The sequence below is a fragment of the Stegodyphus dumicola genome, chromosome 1 (assembly GCF_044657685.1).
Source record: "Stegodyphus dumicola isolate Sdum_Otavi_A_Nest chromosome 1, ASM4465768v1".
In the NCBI taxonomy this organism is placed as follows: Eukaryota; Metazoa; Arthropoda; class Arachnida; order Araneae; family Eresidae; genus Stegodyphus; species Stegodyphus dumicola.
The window spans coordinates 125,276,508-125,298,669 of record NC_140768.1 but is presented as its reverse complement, the minus strand read 5'-3'; the positions used below and the strand labels follow the sequence as shown (position 1 = coordinate 125,298,669).

The window sequence follows — 22,162 nt, the reverse complement described above, 5'->3', positions numbered from 1 at the left end:
GAGAAGCTGTACCGAAATCCTATTATTATCTTCACAGCGCAGGAAAATTACTGTTGCATATGCATTCTGACTCGCGTCGCAAAAAACATGTATAGACCATTTTGCTGTATTTCTGTAACCTATGCGTCTGTTTACCTTCTAGTCGGATAATTGTTTCAGTTCACTATACCATTTCTGAAAGTCCTTTTGGATTTTCTCTGGAAGCGGGGAATCCCACTCTGACTTAGCTGACCAGGCCTCCTTAATCATTAGCTTGGCTGGCAACAATGCTGGGATGAGAAAACTGATGGGATCGTAAATACCTTGTGTTATAGACAAGATCTTCCGTTTAATAGGATTTTCTGTTTCAGTGTCAAATTCATTGCAGATCATTAAACAATCCTCCTTTCTATCCCATCTAATCCCCAAAACCGAAACTGGAGTTGTAAGATCTTCTTTAAACAAACTTCTGTTCTCAGTTGACAACTTTTCTATTTCTTCTACCGGACCGAACTGCCATAATCTCAAATCCATCTTAGCTTCAGCCATAATTTCAGTTGACTTTGAAATAAATTCTTCTAATTTGGATGCACTGTCTACGGAGGTTACGCAGTTGTCAATATAGAAGGACTTCAAGAGTTTGTCAGTAACTGTTTTGAGTTGTTTTGGATACTTGTTCAAATGGTATCTTATAACCGGCTGAGTAAAAAAGGGCTACAATTAGTTCCAAATAATACTCTGTTATGTTGATAGACTTTAATTTTATTTGCTTTCTCCCACCAAATCTCGAAAATCACCGGTCTTCTTCCTTAACTTCAATTTGGAGGAAGGCTCTTCTGATGTCGGATACAACAGCAATAGCCTTTTCTCGGAATCTCAATAATATAGCGGGAATTTCTTCTATCAAGTTTGGTCCTTTGAAGAGACAGTCATTTAGGGATGGTGCTCTTCCAACTTTGCACGAGGCATCAAAAACTGGTCTGATAGACGTAGTAGCACTCTCTGGCTTAATAACTGGATGGTGACACAAGTAATGGCCTCCTACTTCTTCTAGTTCCCTTTTTGAGATTTCCTGTATGACATTCTCGTTTTGCCATTCTTTAAAGACTAGGTCATAATCTTCAAATTTATTTTACTTCTTCAGTCTTCTTGTAGTGTTAAACATCCTTCTTTCTGCTTCATTTCTATTTGAAGGAATGTTTAGGTTAATACAAGTCCTTGGAAGACCAACACGGTAACGCCCGTCTTCACTTCTCGTAAGTTCTTTGAGGAACAAATCATGGGCTAGCTCTTCTTCTTCTTTCTTAGATAACGTTTCAGCGGGATCATTAATTCCTATTGTTTCTAGGCGCCATAAATCTGGAAAGTTCTCTCAGAGATAAATTAGTCATCAACGTAGTTGTACCACTATTCACGTGACCTTGGGACGGATTCTCTAACTCACCACAAATTGTCCATCCAAGTTTTGTCTGAATTGCCGTTAGACCGTTGTTCAGCTGCTTGATTCGTCCTGTTAGGAGTTGGCCATAAACATCACTGCCAATTAAAATTTCTATTTCAGGACACCCAGTACCAATATCTGACATCTATAATCTATTAATTCAGAAGTCAAACAACAAAAATCAGCGTTATATTCACAAAATTTTCACAGTACACTGATTTTCACATAACGCTGATTTTTGTTGTTTGACTTCTGAATTAGTATTTATTCGGCGTGTTATTGTGTCTTAATCTATAATCTATGTTTCTTAAGCTCTTCTAGAACAGACTCCTTTGGAATGCGTGGAATGTTCCCACATATCTTTTTTTGGTCAAGGAATTCGGTTGTGATAACTGATTTGTGACCATTATCCGGTGCACGTAATTTAATTTTATATTTACTATGAGGTTTAGCTTCCATTTCTGCACCTCCAAATACCGTGGGTAATAGTTGCTGTAGCGAGAGGCTTAAGACCAAGTTATTTTGCGGTGCTCTTTAAAATATAACTCCTTTGGGACCCACTGTCCAATAGTGCCCTAACCTTCTTAATTTTCTTCTTACCCTTAATTAGTATTTCTAGTGTCATGAGAGCTACTTCTCTTGAACACTGCTGATTTGCAAGTGTGTTCTGGATATTCGCTAGGGGTTTACTTTTATCACTAATTTCTTTAGTTTTACATATCTCAGGACAGAAAAGCTCTGTATGAGGTTTTGAGCAGACATGACAGCGTACAAAAACTTTACACATTTTGGCACGGTGGCCAAAGCGTAAACATTTCAGACAACAGTTCTTTTCCCTGACTTTCTTTATTTTTTCTTCCAGAGAGAACGATCTGGCGACTACGCAGTCCTTACTTTCATGCGACTTACCACTGAACAAACACAACATTTCTTTAGCAGCGAATAAACCAGCTGCAGTATGGTACTTGTTATCCCTTTTCAGCATTTTCTCTTTTACTCTCTCTTTTGGGATAATACTTTCAAAGCCTGACCTGGCTAACTGTAATCTTTCTTCACCCGCTACCTCCCTCTTCAAAAAGTTCATTAACAACGTTACACTCGACTTCGGAAAACTCGCTTCACTATCAGAATCTTCCTTTCCCTTAATATTGCATCTCTGCCATGCTCTTAAAATATCATCAGGTAAGCAGGATTCTATCATGGGGTATAGCCAGGCTGAATTACTTTCTATATCAAGCCCCATGGATTCTAAAGACCTTAAATGTGCTTCTACCTTGGTGAATAAGTCACACAATGATAATCTGTCTTTACCCTTATCTTGAATATTTGCTGTAATTAATTTCAAATATTCCCTGACATAAACTTCGATAAGAATATCTTTGTCCCCATAACGCTCTTGAAAAGCTCACAAAGTTTTCGAATAATTTTCTGAAGTTATCGGGTAACTTTCTAATAAATGCCTAGCACGAGTTCCAGGTTCTACAGCTTGTAGCAAATATTGGAACTTATCACAATCATCTAATTCTTTATCTTCATGTATCTTCTTAAACTGTGCCCAAAATGGCAAATAATTAATTAACCGAGAATCAAAAGGTTTTATATTCAATTTAGGTAATTTATACCGTTTGACTTACTACTGACATCAGAATTACTGAAGACTGTATCATTTGGAACTTTTTTTATATTTAGTAATTCACTAACTTTTCTTTCAATTGTGATGAATTCATCAGAATATTCCTCACAGCTTATAACTTCGGTTTCTAAATCATCTTCAGTGGCACTGCTCTTAATTAATAAATCTAGTACCTCTGAATCATAAGATTCTAACTCAGCAGTTATCGTTTGTAACTTCACAATTTTATCTTTTAATACAGCTTTATCTGCTTGAGCATTTTTACTAATTTCGTTCTTTAGAACCTTAACTGTTCTAGTGAAAGCACTGCGTGCCGTTCCACGTTTTTTCTTTATCATATCAACATTCATTTTTACTTTAAACTTCACTCAAATATTTTATCTTAAATTTTAAAGTAATCCTTTTAACTTAATCTTATTTCTTCAATCCTCAATTGGATTCATATACATTAATTTGTTTTACGTTGAAATTACTTTTATTCAAAAACATAAAACTTATAATATATATTTTAAGCTAAAAATACTAAATATCTATTTCTATTCAACTTAAATATAAACATGCTTTCATTCAACAAAATGCATCTTCAGAAAATAAACATATTTCAAGTACTTCTGTTTTCGGAAACATAAATAACTAGTTCTTTAGGACAACACTTCCTGTCGCGGACGCCAAAAAACTTTATTATGTAATTAATCAACTACTGTTGATTGAAGTTGTCAGAATCCACTGACGTATGCAGGTTCTATTTATAAATAATTAAAAAAAAAAAACAAGAACTAAAGGTTCTATTTATAAATAATTAAAAAAACAAGAACTAAATTCATTTACCTTTTCTTATGCATCGTTGAATCTGACGTGATGGTTCAGCTGGCAATCTTCTTTACAGAAAAACCACAATTCTATTTTCTTGACATCACATTTTATTTACATAAAACATTCAAAAGAAAAAAATTAATATTTAAATAGATTTTCTTGTACAGCCTCTCTTTTCTCTTATGGCTGTACGAAACAATTTATCCGTCCATCACACGGATTCGAAACCGAACTATCTCCTGTTTACAAAAGGAATAATAATTTTTTTTTTTTTTTTTAAATTTTATTTCTCTCACTAATGGAGCCTCTGGCGCCATCTAGCGAGGGAAAGACATTTTAGGTAAACATTTAACAATAGTGCTGACAGATCAACTTCCAATCCATTGCGTGCCCCCCCCCCTCCTCCCGGTTGATAGACACACAAACATACTTTCGCTTTGTAGATCCTTTGGGAGCTCTAGCATCGGAAAGTCTATTTGACATAATCGAAAGTTCAAGCTTACTTTTATAAAATTGCTCTAACAGTCTGCAAAAAATAATAAGCCCAATCCAATTCGAAGATTAAGGAACAACGCAACCTTCAACATTAACTGAATTAGATAATTTTAGCTTAGCTTATACCGTCCGTTATACATTAAACGCGCATGCGTAAACGTATTATGCAGATGTGCATGACGCATGCACAGAAAGTTTGTAGCTTTGAGGTCCGGATTATGGGTGTCCGAATTAACGACTTTTGACTGTATTATAATTAAACTTATTTACCTTAGAGGGCACCACTATGCAGCATATTTTTTTTTTTTTTTATTTTATTTTATTAGCCAAGTGGTGCATTTTGATGATTAGCTATAAGTTATAAGGCAGCTGTTTGAGATGTGGAAAAGGTAGTATATCCATTTTATCGCATTAATTGTCATAAATGGCAACAGTTAACCGTAAATTAAATTTTACTAAGTGTTTTTATAACTTATTTAGAAAAAGTTATCTGATAATGAGCAGCTCTGACGATTTTGAATATGCTAATTTATCAGAAAGTTTCAACGATGGAAGTTATGATCTCTTGAGGGATGGAAGTGAATCTGAACATAACGATGATGAGAGTTTTGGCTGTAGCACAAGAAATTGGTATCAAATTAGTACAAATTCAAATAATAACTAGTACAAATAAATAAAAAAAAACTTGCACTATACATTTTGTGCCCCCTTCCCAAAAAAAAAACTCAATCACTTTTTAGCAGTTTTTCTGGGGAAAAACTCGTGCTTTAAAGGGTTAAGTACTTAATAAGCTTTATTAATGTAAATTATTACCATTTTTTAATTTAATTTGTTTTGTTTTATTACAGATGAAAGTGATGATTCGGAAAGTGGTTCCAAAAAGCCAAAGCTTTTCACAGATGACAACACTGAATGGCTGAAGCCTCGTGGATCCAAAGGACTTTTTTCCGATTCTGATGGCGAAGGAGAAGATCTCGAAAAAAAAATAGGGGATGAAGAGGTATTTTGTGGGATTCTACTTTTTACTCCAAAGAGTTATTAAGTCTTGAAACACAATTTAGTGTTCATTCATTTTAAATGTATTGTTTCACTTATCGTTAGAGTCTATTAGGTATTTATTTTTCAAATATAATTGTAGTTCTTGAGTGTTTTTTTTTTTTTTTTTTTTTATTGTTTTCGTTTTGCGATTTTGCGTCGGACTCATAAACGTCGGTTCACTTTTCAAACTGTTGCCACAAAATGTTAGAGTCCTGCATTATATTTGAAGAAATTAAATAATGAAAAATCTGCATAAATGATTGTCTATTTCTCGCATTGTGATAAAACAATGGTACATAGAGCCATCGAATTTTGAATGACGAAATCCTACTGCGAATATGGGCATCTGAAATCCCAAATTTGGAATTTGTTTTATTATAGATTATATATTTTGTAAAACTTTAACGAATTTTTGATTTACAAACTCAATGCTTTAAAAGCGAGAAATGGCAACGTTATATAGAAGAAAAATACTTTTATCTCCAGCTCGCGAGACTGTGTATATCGGAAATTCTAAAGATATGCTTAATTTAACATTATTTTGCGATATTGCTCTTGAACTGAATTTTATGGTTTAAGTGCAAAGAACATGATATTTAATAAATAAAGGTAACACTCAAAATGTTAAAAAAAACGCCCCTTTGGACGTAATTTAAAATCTGAAACATTTCAGGGTTTTTTTTTTTTTCATGATTGATTTGCATTGCATTTTGTTTAGTCTAATAAAAGAACATTGAATATTTTTATGGATGACTGTTCACAGTTTTAGCCTGAAAGGGCTGTTAGTCTTGAAACATGATTTAACATTATTTCTCTTTTAATTCAAGTATGTTGCCATTCAGAGAAACTAAAGATATTATTCTTTCATATTTAATCTGTTATTAATTGAAAAACTAAACTATTGAAAAGTAAAAGATGCAGTTCTTAAGAATATTACATGTTTTTACTTTTGAAATGAAAATGCATTTAATTAATAAATGAAATTAAAATGCATTTAATGCCTGATATTAATTAAAAAGTTCAATATTTTTAAAGAATTACATCAGATATTTTTCTACTTTCCGAGTAGACAGAAGATATAGACTGGTCCCGTGTTATTATAATGCCCTCTAAAATGTTTTGCTATTCCAATCAGGCCATCTCTATCAGTAGTTTCTACTGTATTAAATGTGCCCCTTTTGGGTGACCATTATAATCTGAAACCTTTAAGATTTTAATGGGTAATTTGCTTAAAAGCAATCTCAGTTATTACTAAATAATGAAGAATTTATATGTGTATGTTTCTCATATTGTGGACAAACAGTAGCATGTAGAGCCTCCCAGTTTTGAATATATATACAGTAGAAGTCCAGAAATCCACAAAGCTTGGGACCAGAGGTTGTGCGGATTTTTGGGATTTCGGGACAGAAAAGATAAATCACAATATTAAGCTAAAAGTGCAAAATAAATAAGGCATATTAGATACATTTAATTAAATTATTATATACATTATTAGAATAATTTATTTATATGCATTAAATGATTATTACATATATAAATTCATTATATAGAGGCTCCTCTATTTTTAAATCAGCATGAATCTGCTTCCCTTTTTCTCTCAGGAGCAGTCCTGAAATTTGTACCCCATCACTCGGGCCGCTGCCGGAATCACTCCTTTGAAACGACATTGAGGTTTGCCGATTTCGTCTTGTGTAAAGATTTCTGGTTTCGGATTCCGGTGTTAGAATCACTGTTGCTTTTAAAATTTTAATAGCTTTTCTTTATTTTTCCGTATATTTTGCACGGCTCATGTCGCAATTCCATACGATTCTGCTATAAACCAAGGAGTAGCACCTGCCTTTCATCTTTTGCAGAATTTCCACTTTTTGTATTACCGTCAATGCAACATTATTACCTTTTTCCAATGTTGCAAGCAGTTAAATCATGAGTGCATTTCTTATCTGTCTGTCATTGTATTAAAAAGCTCTGAAATTAAAAATATTCTTAATTTATTCACAAATTATCTGGATTTAAAAAAAAAAAGGAGACAGCACTAAACAATCTTGTGAAATAATAGAGCTCAGAAAGTACAACGTGAATCATGTACTTGAAGAAAGAGTTAAGTGAATCATCTGTTTTTTTACCTCTATGCAGACTGGAGGGGGCGAAAAAACTTTTATTATGATGTCAATAATTTGGTATTTCCATTATGACTCATTTTATTTGGTAATTATGATGTCATTTATCCGGTAAGTATTTTTTCTTCGATATTTCATACTCCATGTTGCGGTTTCCGAAAACTATAAACTGAATGTTTATATTTTGAGAGGTATTGTGGATTTCAAGTCGGCGGATTTTTGGTATTTTACTGTATATACATATAGTTTCCACTCCATCTTTTTTTTTTTTTTTTTTTTTTTTTTTTTTTTTTTTTTTTTTCCTTATTAAAGTTTAAAGGGGCAGTTTGCCCAGAAAGACTATTAATTTTGTTTTGGCATTTTGCATTGAAAATGTTGGTTAACTTTTCAAATTGTTGCCTTCAAATATTAGAGTCCTGTATTATATTTAAAGAAATTAAATAATGAAGAATCTGCTTAAATGTATGTTTGTATCTCGCATTGTGATAAAACAAATGTACCTATAGCCATCCAATTTTGAATGACGTACATTTCCACCCGAATATGAGCATCTGGAAGCTCAAATTTAGAATTTGTTTTAATCTATTTCATACTTTATAAAACTGTAATGAATATTTTATTAACAAACTCGACAATTTAAAAGCCAGCAGTGGCAACATTGTACGAAAAAAGACATTTTTTATTTCCAGCGTGCGAGACTGTGTATCGGAAATTCTTAAGATATGCTCATTTTTAAATTATTGTGCGATATTGCTGTTGAACTGAATTTTATGGTTTAAGTGCAAGGAACATGATATTTTGTAAATAAAGGTAACACACGAAATGTTAAGAACGTGCATAATGTAAAATATGAATGTGCATAATAAAATAATATGCTCCTTGGACACGCATAACGTAAAATATGAAAGACTTTCTTTCTTTCTTTCTTTCTTTTTTATGTATATTGTATTTTGAACAAATTTAAGGAACTATTGATTAAAAACCAAGTGACATAAAAAGCTTTGTGTTGGCACTGTTCAAAGAATAAAATATTTATGTTTCATAATTAATCAAGAAACCCAGCAGACTTCAAAAAACAAAAAGAAGTGTGTTGCCACGCCACCAAACACAACCTATTTGCCTTTTGATTTTAATCAACAAACTCAAAAGATTTTTTTAAAATGTGTTGCCACTGCCCGAACTAAAATATTTTTATATTCCACATGACATTGTGTGTCGATAGTATTTAATTTTTATTTCAGATTTATTCTCTTATTAATTAACAAACTAAGCAATTAAAATTTGAAGTTCAACAGTTGTAATCTAAAGTTTTCAAATTGTAAGCTAACTTTTTAACTACATGTAAGTTTGTTTTGTACTTGCCTGTTAAAGCAGCCACATTAGTCAATTGCCTGAAATGTCAGATTTGTAATAATAGTAATGTATGATATTATATAATATATATAATGTTTAATGTATCATACAAACCTTATTATACAATTCAAATTCGTATTGTAAATTGAATTTTAACTGTTTTCTTTTGATGTGTTGATGATGTTTGTCAATAAACGGCAATGTGGCATCGTAAGATGAGAAAAAATGGTACTTCTCTCTCTCTCTCTCTCTCTCTCTGTATATGCAACAATCTGTTTTTACTTAAAAGGACACTAGGGAATTAAAAATTTCGCACTGCACAAATTAAATGTTACATGTATTATATTACTAGCCAAAGTACCTGGTATTGCCTAGGCTTTACACACAATTAAGAGGCTTCATTTAAGGAATGGAGGGATTTTTTTTTTTTTTTTTTTTTTTTTTATCTCTATTTTGTAAAAATCCGAGAGTGCATTTAAATTATGCTCTAAAGGTTCTATGCTGTTCTAAAGAGATAACTAACATGGTGTTATCTAGCAGCCTTAGTGACAACTGATACTTGTTTTGGAAAATCACCGTCCACTTTAGCCAATTACTTTACATGTTTTCAAAAAAAAAAAAAAAAAAATGATAGTGTGTTCACTTAAATTCTGCTTTAATGGTTGTATACTGTTCTCAAGAGTAAATGAACATGGCAGCATTTAACAGTTTTAATAGGAACTGATTGCAAGAACACAATAGTGGTGCCATGAAGCTGAGTGTATTGAACACATTCAATGTTCTACTATAAATGCCCTGGCTGTGAACTCTGTGGGGTGGTTTTCTGAAGTCTTTCATAGACAGTGATTTTCCTCTCATTTCATATTATTTGATGGTAAAGTGTGCCAAATTTTGTCTAGATCGGAATAAAACTGTAGATATGTGTGAATTATACACTTGCAAATAAAAAACTGACACAATTCATTGTATATGTGTGAGTGTGTGTGTGCATGCATGCAGGTGCACAATAATTTTGTGTAGATGACTTGAGGATTAGAAGATAGCTGAGATGTTACCTGTAATTACTTGAAAAGGCTAATATATGTAGATTAGCAAGATGATTAACAGAGACAAACTTGACCAAAATAGCACATTAATTTGTTTTTGGGTTTTGGATGCAATAAGTGCCCTTCATGTTTTTATAAAATGGATCACATCATTATGCAATGGCTAAATCAGAGAAATGAGTAACATACATTTCAGCAGAGTAAATTTATAGAGTTGAATCTTTTATTTAAATTTTGAATGGCAGTTGAACAAGAGTTAACCACATTGCAGGGTTAATAAGATGCCATAATTTGGATTCATTTTTGAGTGACACGGTTTTGATTCTGCAAAGGGGACATAGCCAAAATAAAATGAGAAATTAAAAAAACTATTGCTAAATTAAAGTTAGTAATTTTCTTTCATATTTTATATCTTACATTTCTCTCTCTTCAAAGAGAAAAAGGCTTGGCCATGGAAAAAGGAATAGAACATTAGCAAATGAAGATAAATTTTGTACAATATATACAATATGTGCTTCTTCAATGTGAAAGAGAATGATTTTCGTGAAGGATGTTGTAGCCCTTAGATTTCACTCTGCCCCATCATTTTGTTTATGTACCATGAACCTTAACCACGTATAAGAATGTATTTTGGAAATGTTCCTTCTTTGTTATAGCAGCCACTAACCATATTTGGTAATTTTAGATTTGTGCCAAAATCTCAGCTATAATCTTGGCAAGCTTGTGAAGTGCGAATGTAAAAATAAACCACAGAGTGTATAATAATAACAATAGTACTCACATGTCATTTCCTAAGAATAATTTTATTAAGAATCCTTATCCTTACTATTATTATTTTATCTTATGTAATTATTCCAGTCAATGGCAGCACTTTCACATATATTAAGCTGTTTGTTACACCAACACCATTTCATGGAAGTCAACTCCTGTGCTTAAGGATACATAAATCTAATAGCAGTGATGAATAATATTCTGGAACTGTTGAACAGATTTCCAGTATGAAGGTTCTTCTTTTTGCAGTTTTACACACACACACAAAAAAAAAAAAAAAAAAAAAAAAAAAAGTAGTGAATATATTTTAAGAATGTGAATTCAAAAACCTCATCAAAAAAGAATAATATGAGAACGTGCAGCGAGAGCAAAAATGCAACACTATGTTAATATACAATTAAATGGCAAGGTATAAGAATACACAGGCTGTCGGTACTTAGGCGATTCCGGATTATAGATCATCAGTTTAAATCTGGTAAGATGGCATGCAGAAATTATAAAATTAAAAATATGAAACCGTAATTTATGAAATAAAGAACAATTATGATCTAAAGGGTATCAAAATTTACAAAAAAAAAAAAAAAAAAAAAAAGCTTAATATTTATTTGTTTACTTTATTAAACATTTCTTTCAATGTAAGTTGTTTCGTTTTTTATGTGATAATACATTCTCTTTAATTCTATAAGCAGACATAATTTCTTGTTCAGTTATGAAGTTCCACTGTTGAAGTCCTATAATTGCTGTGTCGAGAATACCGACTAATTTGTCAATCGAAATTTTTTCGTTTTCAATAACCTCTGTCACTTTCTTCGCTATCGGAATAGAATTATAATGACGAGAAATTTGATTTAAATCATATCAAAGACGGAGTACATCGAGATGAAATACTACATTTAGTAAGGAATTATAAGCCAAATAAAATAAAAACATCTGCCCTGAAGATGAGGATAGTGCTGACAGATCAACTTCCAATTCATTGTGCACCGTGACGTTAAAGATAAACAAAGTTTAAATAAACAACGGATATGCCTTTATCCAATTTTTGCAGCAATTCCACTTTTTGTTTAATGGACTTCGAAGCATACTTTCGCTTTGTAGATCCTTTACATATTAGTAAATATATATCAGAAATTCTATTTGACATAAAGTTCAAGCTTACTTTATAAAATTGCTCTAACAGTCTGCAAAGAATAATAAGCTGAATTCAATTCAAAGATTAAGGAACAGCGCAATCTGCAAAATTAACTGAGATAATTTTAGCTTAGCTTATACTGTCCGTTATACATTAAATGCGCATTTGTAAACGTATTTTGCGCACGCGCACACACATATTTGCAGACATAAAGGTCTTCGCACATTTCTGCGCATGCTTCGCGTTGACGCATGCGCAGAAAGTTTCTAGCTTTGAGGTCCAGATTATGGGTGTCCAAATTAACGACTTTTGACTGTATACGATCATGTGGTGAGCAACCAGATTTTGGTGAGACATCTGAGTTGATTGGCAATTCAATCTCAGGGAGCCGCTATGATAAAGAAGTACCTTGGAAATATTTTTAAAAAATATTATATACTATCTAAATGAAATGTATAGTCCATTTGTTTTACAGTATCTTCTTTTTCTCTAAAAATATAAGTTTTTAAAGTTCTTAAAATGTTCTCTCCAACCATTATAAAGATTGTTCTAAATTTAGAGTCCTGATTTTTTCAGGAAATAATTGAAAAAATTCACACTTCTTAATAGTCTTTGCTTGAATATTGGAAAGTAAATTTTGCAGTCCTTGTCATGTAAGGTTTTATAAAAACTATTGCATTTAATATAAAAACAAAATATTTCTGTTACATATTCATGAAATAATGCTATTAAAATTAATAATTTAATTATTATAAAAGAAAACTGCATTTTTTATTGTAAAGCAATGTAAAATGTACTTTAAAAATTAATAAACAGAAAACTAACAAAATGCAATATGATATCAAAGTAAGAAATTTTCTGAAAAATGGGTGGGTCCTCTACAAGGGAATCAGCATAACTACTTGTTGATGGCTGTTGTATGTTTAAATACAATACCACATTAAAACATCAATTCCTTATATACATATATCCTTATATAGATAGATAGATGATTTTAATGAATCCAACTAATAGAATTTCATGATTCCATATAGTAATTAATAATAACTGAAATAAATCTGCATTCAGGTTTCTTAGTGTATTAATCAATAATTGAATAAATTTGAAAAAAATTAAATACCTTATGCTTCGCTGAAGGATTACACACTTAAAAATATTTTAATTTGCAGCTTACTAATCACTTTTCTTTTAGATTGCTAATTTTGTTTATTAAGTTTTAAAGCCAAGTATGTTGCATTTTGCTGTGCAGCAACACACTTCTTTTACATCACTGATATTTTTATTTGTTAAATTAACATAAAAATATGTATATAAAAAGTGGTGACTTCGTGCAGTGGTTTTTAGGAATCTTATGTAAACAGTGGTGTTCCTCTTGTCTTGAAAGTCAAGAGTGCCAAATTTCACCAAGATTGGAATAAAATGCAGATTTCATTGAAAACAAATGCACAGACACTTTTCTTTATTTATATAAATAAATATGATTACAAATTTTCATTTTTTGAATTCTGCCATAGTTTTTTTCAAGTTTTCGGTAAATTAACTTTGTTTGTAAAGTGTCTCTGCTGTGATTGCTTAAACGAGGAAATACTGTGTGTTTAATATTGTTAAATACCCAAGTTTTAATTTTTTATTTCTTGCTATTTGCTAAAATTGATTTAAAATTTCAGGAGGATGAAATAATGGGTGATGACTTTGGGACTAATGATTCAGAGGAAGACGAAGAGGATGATGAGAACGTATGTTTTATATTTAATTTCAATTTTTTTTTACAGTCATATATGATTATGCTTATTTGTAAAGTTGAAATTAAATATATACTAATATAAACACAGAATGAACTTATTTAAATATCTGTACAAAAAAATAAATTGCTTAAATCATTATAAATGAAACAGCACATGTATGTCCTAATTCTGTAGATGACATGAGGACTATTAAAAAACAGATGTGTAGATAGTTAAGATGGCTTAACAGTGAAGAAGAACTTTACCAGATGTTTTGTTAATTCAACACAGTTTTGTTTCATATTTAAAACATTTTCACATATCATTATTATGGGTGCACTAGGTACTCTACAATTTTATACAGCTTACATCTCTTTAAACAGTGGTGATAAACAGCAGAGGCAAGAAATATGTGTTGGCAAGCAGCAAGCAAAGTAGGGGGAAAGGCTGCACAATAATAGCAGTGGTATTTATAAACTTTATTTCTTTGTATGAATTCTGGATCTGTGATTGGATACAAGCTCTCACGTGCAGAAAGAAGGATTACATAAGCAAGCATGAAATGGAAAGATGCAGTCTAGAAAAGTTGTTACAAAGATTTAAAACGGAAAAGGGCGATAGCTCATTTAAAATGGAGAATAAAAAGGACTGTTACCAAATGTAGGGCACACTAGAATGCTAAAAACTAAGATGTTATATTTTTAGAAACATTTTCAACACTGATTTAGGACCGGGACATATATGTCCCATCAATCCTGACTTCTGGGACATATGTGTCCCAGTAGTCTTCAATGAGTAATTTTATAAAGAAAACCAATGATTTTCTACTCATAAAAATTTAATTATGAATGGTATGGTTTGAAACAATCAATGCACAATGCGACATTACACATCGGGCACATTATTTTAGTGCACGATTCCTTTTGTTGTGCACATTTACGGCACCGCCATCGTGTTTTTGTTGTTACTTGCAGATGGTCACCAACACTGAGTAAGCTTCATGATGTTTTGGATGGGCGTCCAGTTCCTCTATGGCGTTGATACTGTGCGTTGAGTTTCCGGACGCCATCAAGGCTTCTGCAAGATGTACAATGAAATCAAGAAGTGGGGTTTTTCAATGTTTGAGTTCGCAGTACGCAATCCATGAGTTGAACGCTGCGCTCATCAATAGGTGAAAAAATACTTTTTTCCACCACTTGCAAGATTTTTTATCTAATTCATAGAACTTTGCCATTTGATTTGCAAGGTCTACACCTCCCATGATTTTGTTGTAGAATTCAATTGCCACAGGACACTCAAATTCTTCTTTGCTTCCATCTTTCATGGTGCGATTTACTTTTGTGTATTTAGCTTCATGGCAATTACTTAGCATCATCACTTCCTTTGAATCAAGCCACCTGCACACAATGTTCCATTTTTAGTTACGAGAAACTCAGAATCACCCCTTTTGCTTAGTTTTGTTGCAAAATTAGGAAAATCTTTGCTTGTCTTGATGCACGTTCCAACAGCAGGAAATAAGGTTTTCATCAGGTGCACGCTTTTAAAAAATCAGTCAAACGCAAGCATCACGTCTTTACCTTGGATTGTCTCCGTTAGCTTTGATACTACCCGTTCCCCGAGTGTGCCTTGAACTTCACCCTTTTCTTTTCCGGAATAAATGTTCATGTCATATACATATCCTGTTTTTGAATCACATCGCTACCAAATTTTTATTCCTCTTTTCACAGGTTTCATCAGCATATATTGTTTGAGGGATGAACGTTCCTTGAATTTCGCCATTGATTCATCAATAGCTTGATATGAGCTTTTGCTCCGGCACTGTTTGAAGGTTTGTTTCAGGCACGAAACAACCTCGTCAATATAATATATTTTACTTGCATTTTCTGGTGCAGTAAAATATAGTTTCGACAGCAACGTTTTACATCTGTCTCTTGAAATAGCATTTTTTATTGCTACGTTTCCCAAAGAAGGATTAGATTAGATGACCAATAATGAGAGAATTAAAGCACCCTATTGTAAGACACCAAGGACAAGCATTATTTCAGAGGGTTCTGTAGGGTGAATTCTTTGTCCTAACTTTTCAAGTCGTTGGTTTGTGCATTGAGAGATCCAAATCATAAGACTTTTTGGAAATATCTTGAGAAACACATCCAGTTTGGTAGCTGAACGATTTAAGTTGAATAACAAACTAGACGATGACTCTGCTGGAATTGTCATTCGAGGTTGGAAAGTTGAATCTGCATGAAACCATAAGATTGGTTTGCAGCCTGAAGCATTAGCTGATGGTATCTCATCAACTGATGAAAGTGATGCCGTATCAGTATCACTCAAAGCATTGCTGTTCTTTGTATTTTGGGGAATGGTATCATGATCGATATCCATTTCACACTCGTCTGAATCGAATGAGTACTGCAAATTGTGTGTTGGAGCTTGAAAATCGGGATTGTCTATTTCATCATCCAAATCAATATCTTCGTCATCTGACTCTTGTATTTTATTATTATTATTATTTCTTTATTAGTAAGTCCCCGGCGTCGAGTCATTTTAGATTGAATTAATAATATGTGCCTAAATTAAAAATAATAAGCAACTATTTCAAAAGTAACCGAAAAATATAATATCTAGAGAAATGATCACATAGGACTGTTGAGACAATGTGTTCCCACTATCCAAGACGAGAGGGACACATATGTCCCGAAAATAAAAACGGAAGTAAAACTTTGCCACTTACCAGTTTATTAGAGGTAATCCGCTTCGTGAGTAACTTATCTGGCCTTAGATTTATGGATAAATCAAAATTTAATCGAAAATAGGTGGTATTTTCCAAAACTAAACTATTTACATTCGTAGAGTATGGAATGAGCTGCTACAACACTTCAAAAATGCGGGAATTGCATTATGTACGGTAGTGCCATCTATGTTCTGTGAATGAAAATAGCTTCAAAAATATTGGCAGGACTGTTGGGAAAGTCTTCCATTAGACAGAGAAGCGTTTCTATCCCAAAAGCATTTTTTTAAAATTTGCTTGAAACGTATGTGTCCCGTTAGGCTTGAAGGGGTTAATAATTTTGAATAAGGTAACTTATATATATGTTAGAATATTAATAAAAAAGTTCATTGATATTTTTAAAAAGAGATTTTAATAAAAAAAATTCTTGTAGTTTTTTACTGTTTTCACTTTTTGATAAAATGTTACTGGTCACAAATAGATGTTATTGCCAATCAACGTCATATAAGATCTTACATTTATGCCCAGCATTATAAAAGTATGCCTTTCAGTAACAGCATAAGTTAGTCATTTTATCTGAAGTCCTTTACAGTATTTTGCTGCTAATTCTTTTTGCCATCATAAATGCCATTTAAAAAAAAAATGACACTCAATATCTGTAATGGTTTTGCTGCAAAATTTCTAATTCTGAATGTTCTGTACTTTATCATCAACCTCTGTATACAGGGTGCGGCAGGAGAACTTCCTTATTTGATCTAGGATACATTTTTGTTGGTTACATAATATATTGACTGTTAAATGTTTAGTTTTCAGACTGATATTTATTTCAAATAATTCTAACACATTTAATTAATCACTAAATAACTTTAACTAAAAATAAACAAGTTATTGAAACTAAAATTAAATCAGAAAAGTTTTTCTAAGTTTTCAGGGAAAACTTTTTAAGTGGAACAAAACTTAAAAATAAATAAAAATGACCTAGTATCTTTCTCTTAATTATGAAAATTTTTCTTTGAAGCATAAATAAAAATACATATATTTGTATGTAAATAGTTATGAACTTCTTTATTTCTTACTACAGCTTCGCATTTGAGGGTGTTTCAATTCCGATTTGTAGTTTGTAGCCTTTGAGAGAAATAACTAGAAATTATCTTCATCGCAGATTGTAGATGCTCATTGGTCTTTTCATGTTAATTTTCAACTGTGAAAAAAAGCTGTCCATACGTAACTGTATTCCTAAGCAAAACTTTCATGTCATAAAATGTACAACATTTAGCTTAAGAGTTTTTCTCTTGACATATGTGCAGTTTGCCATTTATCCACACTGTGAAGATGCAATCTCTCTCTCTCTCTTTTCTTTTCTTTTCTTTTTTTTTTTTTTTTTTTTTTTTTTTTTTTTTTTTATAAATAAATGTTGTTTGCTTCTCTCCTTGTTGCTTCACTTTCTCTCCAAATCCATGTCTAAGTTAATCTCATTAGAAATGTTGATTGATATAATCTGTTTAGGCTCATTGTTTATCCTTCAAAAGCTATTATAGTGCAAAAGTTTGTAACTGATCAAACATAATATAATTATTATATAATTAATATTTGATGAGTACAAATAAAATTTAATCAAATCTAGTCTAATCAATAGTAATATTTCTCATTGTGCATGAATGTATTGGATATTCCTTCTCCATGAAGTTATCCCACCTGTAGCTTAAAAAGTTAAAAGGTAGCTAAATACTGCCATTTCATTCTGAGTTCAATCCCTGGCCCACAGGCTGTCTACATGGTTGGTTTTGTCATTTTCTCCATCTGTAACACGAAGAGAAGTTTGTTTCCTTTAGAAAGTCCTTTACAAAGATATGCTCCCACTTAAGCAAATAGTCCTCTTGTATTCAAATAACTTAATGTGTAGTTTGGTTTGGCTTAGTTTAGTTTATTATGGCAAAGCATATTAGGGCTATCTGCATAAGGAGATGAATGCCTTCGTGGAGGACTTTCAAAGGTAAACTGGCTCATATACTTGTTACACATGGTGAAAAGTAGGAAAACGCCATCCCATTTTCCTGAATTTGAATTCAGGTTGAAACGAACAGTGTTCGGTGATTTACAGCTCGCTTGCTGGTGGGAATGTGTAAGAGTGATAATTAGTCTCTTCGGCATGTTTCTGAAAGTTTATAATATATAATGTATATCCTGTAATGGCCAAAATGCCATTACAGGAGGGCAAATTCCTCCACCGTTTAAGGGGTGTTCTAAATTCTTTTACATTAAACTTGAGCAAAATAGAAACATATTTTATTGTAGATTTTGAATGAAACCCTGTGGATTTTGAAGGCATTCGGGCAGAGGTCCCTTCTCTTCGGGAACAAAAAGAATTTGATGCTTTTACATTATTTGAAAGTCTCAAACTCTAATTGCATGTGGACCAAATGCATGTTTTGCCCCTGCACTACACAGGAAAATATTATGTTTCACTTTTAAAATGAAACAAGAATTAAGAATTAACCAATAAATATAATTTTAAAATGATGTTTGATTGGAGCATAAAAATGTAATTAAATCCTTATTTGTACTTCTAAGAATGTTAGAAAAGAAAGGTTATTTCCTAAAATGGTGACTGATGTCTTCAGTTCTTAAATTATTTTCAGTATTATGTAATGAAGCCAAAGAAATGCTTTATATCTGTTATCAATGCTTCATTTTATTTTTGTTTATTAGTTGCTGCCCATAGAGAAGGCTTCAAAAAAGCTTGCAAAAAAGGAAGCTGAAAACAGGTAAGTAATGATTGTATTAAATTTTTCTGTATTTTAAAGATTATTTTCAATGAATGTTCTGGATTTTGAATTTTTTCACCAGAGCTGCTATTACCGTCAATATTCATTATATCACTTTTCAAATATTATATTAATGTAATATATATATATATATATATATATACTACATTAATATAACATATATATGTAATGATATTTTTAAATCAATTGATTAAATTAAATTATAATAATATTGCTTAATAATGTGTTGGCGATTCTCTACCTAAATTGCATCCCTGTTCCTAAATTTTGGCGAAATCCTTTCTTTAGTATAAAATATATTAACCTGTTGGCGCCCGCCAAATCGCCAAACTCATAAATCTGTCATATTACATAAAGTCTTTTAGAACACTCCTGATGAGAGGATAGCGTCACCTCGTGATTTCAATTAATATCGCTGATTGTGGAGGAGCTTCATGATGCACACATATGTATAAGTAGGGCTTCTGCTCAAGGTACGAAGAACGCTTGTGAGATGGATGCTAAAATAAACCTAGCGTATATGTCAAAAACTGCCATAAAATTACTAAATATGTGGAATTAGTCCAAATTTTAAAGGAAAATTTTTTCGATCCCACTTTAACTACGTTTGGTGATTTTGCCAATTACAAGTACAATCATAAAGAGGACATAACGCAATATTTTCGCAAAAAATTAGATATTGGTAAAAAATTAAATCTAACTCATGAAATCATCTTGGAGGGTCTGACGGATGGCCTTCCTATAGAATTAAAATCCTTAATGACGATCAACGCACCCTCTGACCCCATCTCTTGGCTTACTCATGTCCATAAGCTTATATTAAGATTAGCGAAAATCAACAAATCAAAAGTGCACCTCCCAGATTTGTTACTCCGATTGGGAACAGTCCCCAAAATTACAATCGATTTAATAGAAGTAGAATTTCAGCTTCAAGCTATGAAACTACTGTGAGACAAGATTCTCCTAGACCCAACAATTTCCAACGTTTTCAGAGACCAAGTAATTTTTATAATCGGTTCAGTGGTCCAAGATTTACAAGCCATCATAATTATAATTCTCAAAATAGATTGCCATTGCCACCCAGTCCCTGTAGACTTTGCACCCGGAACGGAATCCCAAATGCTTTTCACTGGTTTCAGGTTTGTCCTTTCAGAAGGGAGAGATCTGATACACCTAATGTTAAGCCCCTTGCAATAGAACCAACTCCAGAAACCCCTCACAGTAGTTGACTATTAAAGGTGTCGGGATATTTGCCCAATAAGAAACGTCTACAGTGTGTTGTAGACAGTGGTGCCACCATATCAATAATTTCTTCCAAAACAGCTAGACAATTACGTTTAAAAGTACGAAGAGTTAGATCATTTTCAGTAACCCAAACTAAAGGAAAAAATTGTAGACCTTCAGCATTGTAGTGAATTATAATTCATTTATTTATCTCATTCTATTAATTTGTTGGAGATTTCGTATTTGTATTTGAAATGCCTTTTTTACCAATAATGGCCCTGCAATTGGAAAATTTTTTTAAAGGTACATTTTTGTTCCTTAAGACATAGTTCCTAGTTATGTATTTAATGAGTTGCCTAAATATGTAGCAATATTAATAAGTCTGCCATTTTTTCATCATTGATCAACATATGATGATTTTCAGTTTAAATAATTAATAAATAAGTTGAAGATATATGATCATTAGAATTAATTCTAATCTAAGATGTTTTGTTCTTCCTACCATTATAAAACTCAAATTGGCACTAGCCAATTGTCCAAAAATGTCAAATAGTATTTATAATCATCTAATAATGACAAGAACTATCCCAGTGTGTTTTTGGCACCGTACTAATTAAAGCAAATAATAAAATCATTTTGTGAACCAACTAAATGGTAATTCAAAATTATGCAAGGTACAAACAAAAAAAAAAATCATAACGTTAAGACTGTACACAAAATATTCGTAAATGTAATTCTATTTAATAAATTATGAAAAACACAAATTAGTCCTGTATTTTATGTATATGTACATATATAGAGAGCAAATATTAAAAAAAAATGCATGCTAACTCTTAACACTTTATCACAAATTCTAAAGATGGGCAGTTTTTTAATATTTTGTGATTTTGCTGTTGAATTGTATGTGGCATGAGTATGGAAGAAGTGATGTTTAAACAATGAAGTTAAAAAAGACTGAAAAAGTTGTATACATCATCATGTTAAAAAAAAAACCGAACACTGATACAGTGAACCAAGACAAGCCTGAAAAAAATAATAGCAACACCATATTGGGAATTCTAAACATATGCTGCTTTTAAAAATTTTGTACTTTACCTGCTGAACTTTATGTGGCATAAGTGCTCAATCAATATCTGAAATTGCTCAGTTTTTTCTCTACGTTACATATGAAAACAAGCTAAGTTTATTTCATCATTGAAATATTATGCTATGTTTGTGAGAGCAGATGTTATCAGTAAATGCTACATTTGAGTTCTTTGATTAACATAAAGGGCCACTGTGACTCGAATTAACCAACGTATATTGTTGATCGAGATCGGATCTGTTTTTTATGTCAGTGTCATCGCCAAACAGTTCAAGTTTTACTCATTTCAAGGATTGTTTTTTAAGAATTTGTCGGAATCTCTTCTAGTTAACTTTCTTCTGTACTTATCAAAAACCATGTATTCAAAACTTCATCATCAAAAACCTTTCTCTGTGTTATTTTGTCAATGATGTGCAATGCTGAGAGAAAATATTCTTCAGAAATTTTTTTTCTCCTTTTTAGTCCTGAAGAAGAGGGACCTGTATCTAAACTGCCCTCAGAATCGATAGAATTATTCAAAATTGTCAAACTAAGATTTCTGTTTCGGATCAGTTTTAAATCGTTGATTAAAATTGAAACCAAATTTGGGGGACTTAGTCCCTTATTTGGTGATATTTCTCTGTCATTTAGCAGTTTTTATAATCAGTTTTAGCTTATATGGCAAGTTTACTTCAGTTTAAAAATTTATTCTACAATATTTTGGTTTTATTAATAGAATTGTTGATTACAGTAATATATTTTCTACGCTTTCGTATGCGTTAAGGTGAGTCTTTGACTATTCGATAACAATATCTCTGT

General features: G+C 31.9%; 2 protein-coding genes across 2 annotated transcripts in view; one reads left to right on the top strand and one right to left on the bottom strand.

The window, feature by feature from the left end:
• LOC118198461 (acetylcholine receptor subunit beta-like 1) overlaps nucleotides 1–22,162 on the bottom strand; it is a 316,357-nt gene that overhangs the window by 213,403 nt on the left and 80,792 nt on the right. The gene's annotated exons all lie outside the window — the stretch shown is intronic.
• Nucleotides 1–22,162, top strand: part of LOC118204698 (28S rRNA (cytosine(4447)-C(5))-methyltransferase) — an 87,404-nt gene that overhangs the window by 26,977 nt on the left and 38,265 nt on the right. Inside the window, exons 4-6 of the mRNA XM_085820126.1 lie at nucleotides 5,210–5,361; nucleotides 13,486–13,554; nucleotides 18,980–19,035. Of these exons, the coding sequence (XP_085676252.1) occupies nucleotides 5,210–5,361; nucleotides 13,486–13,554; nucleotides 18,980–19,035 (277 nt within the window). The remainder of the gene's footprint in view (nucleotides 1–5,209; nucleotides 5,362–13,485; nucleotides 13,555–18,979; nucleotides 19,036–22,162) is intronic.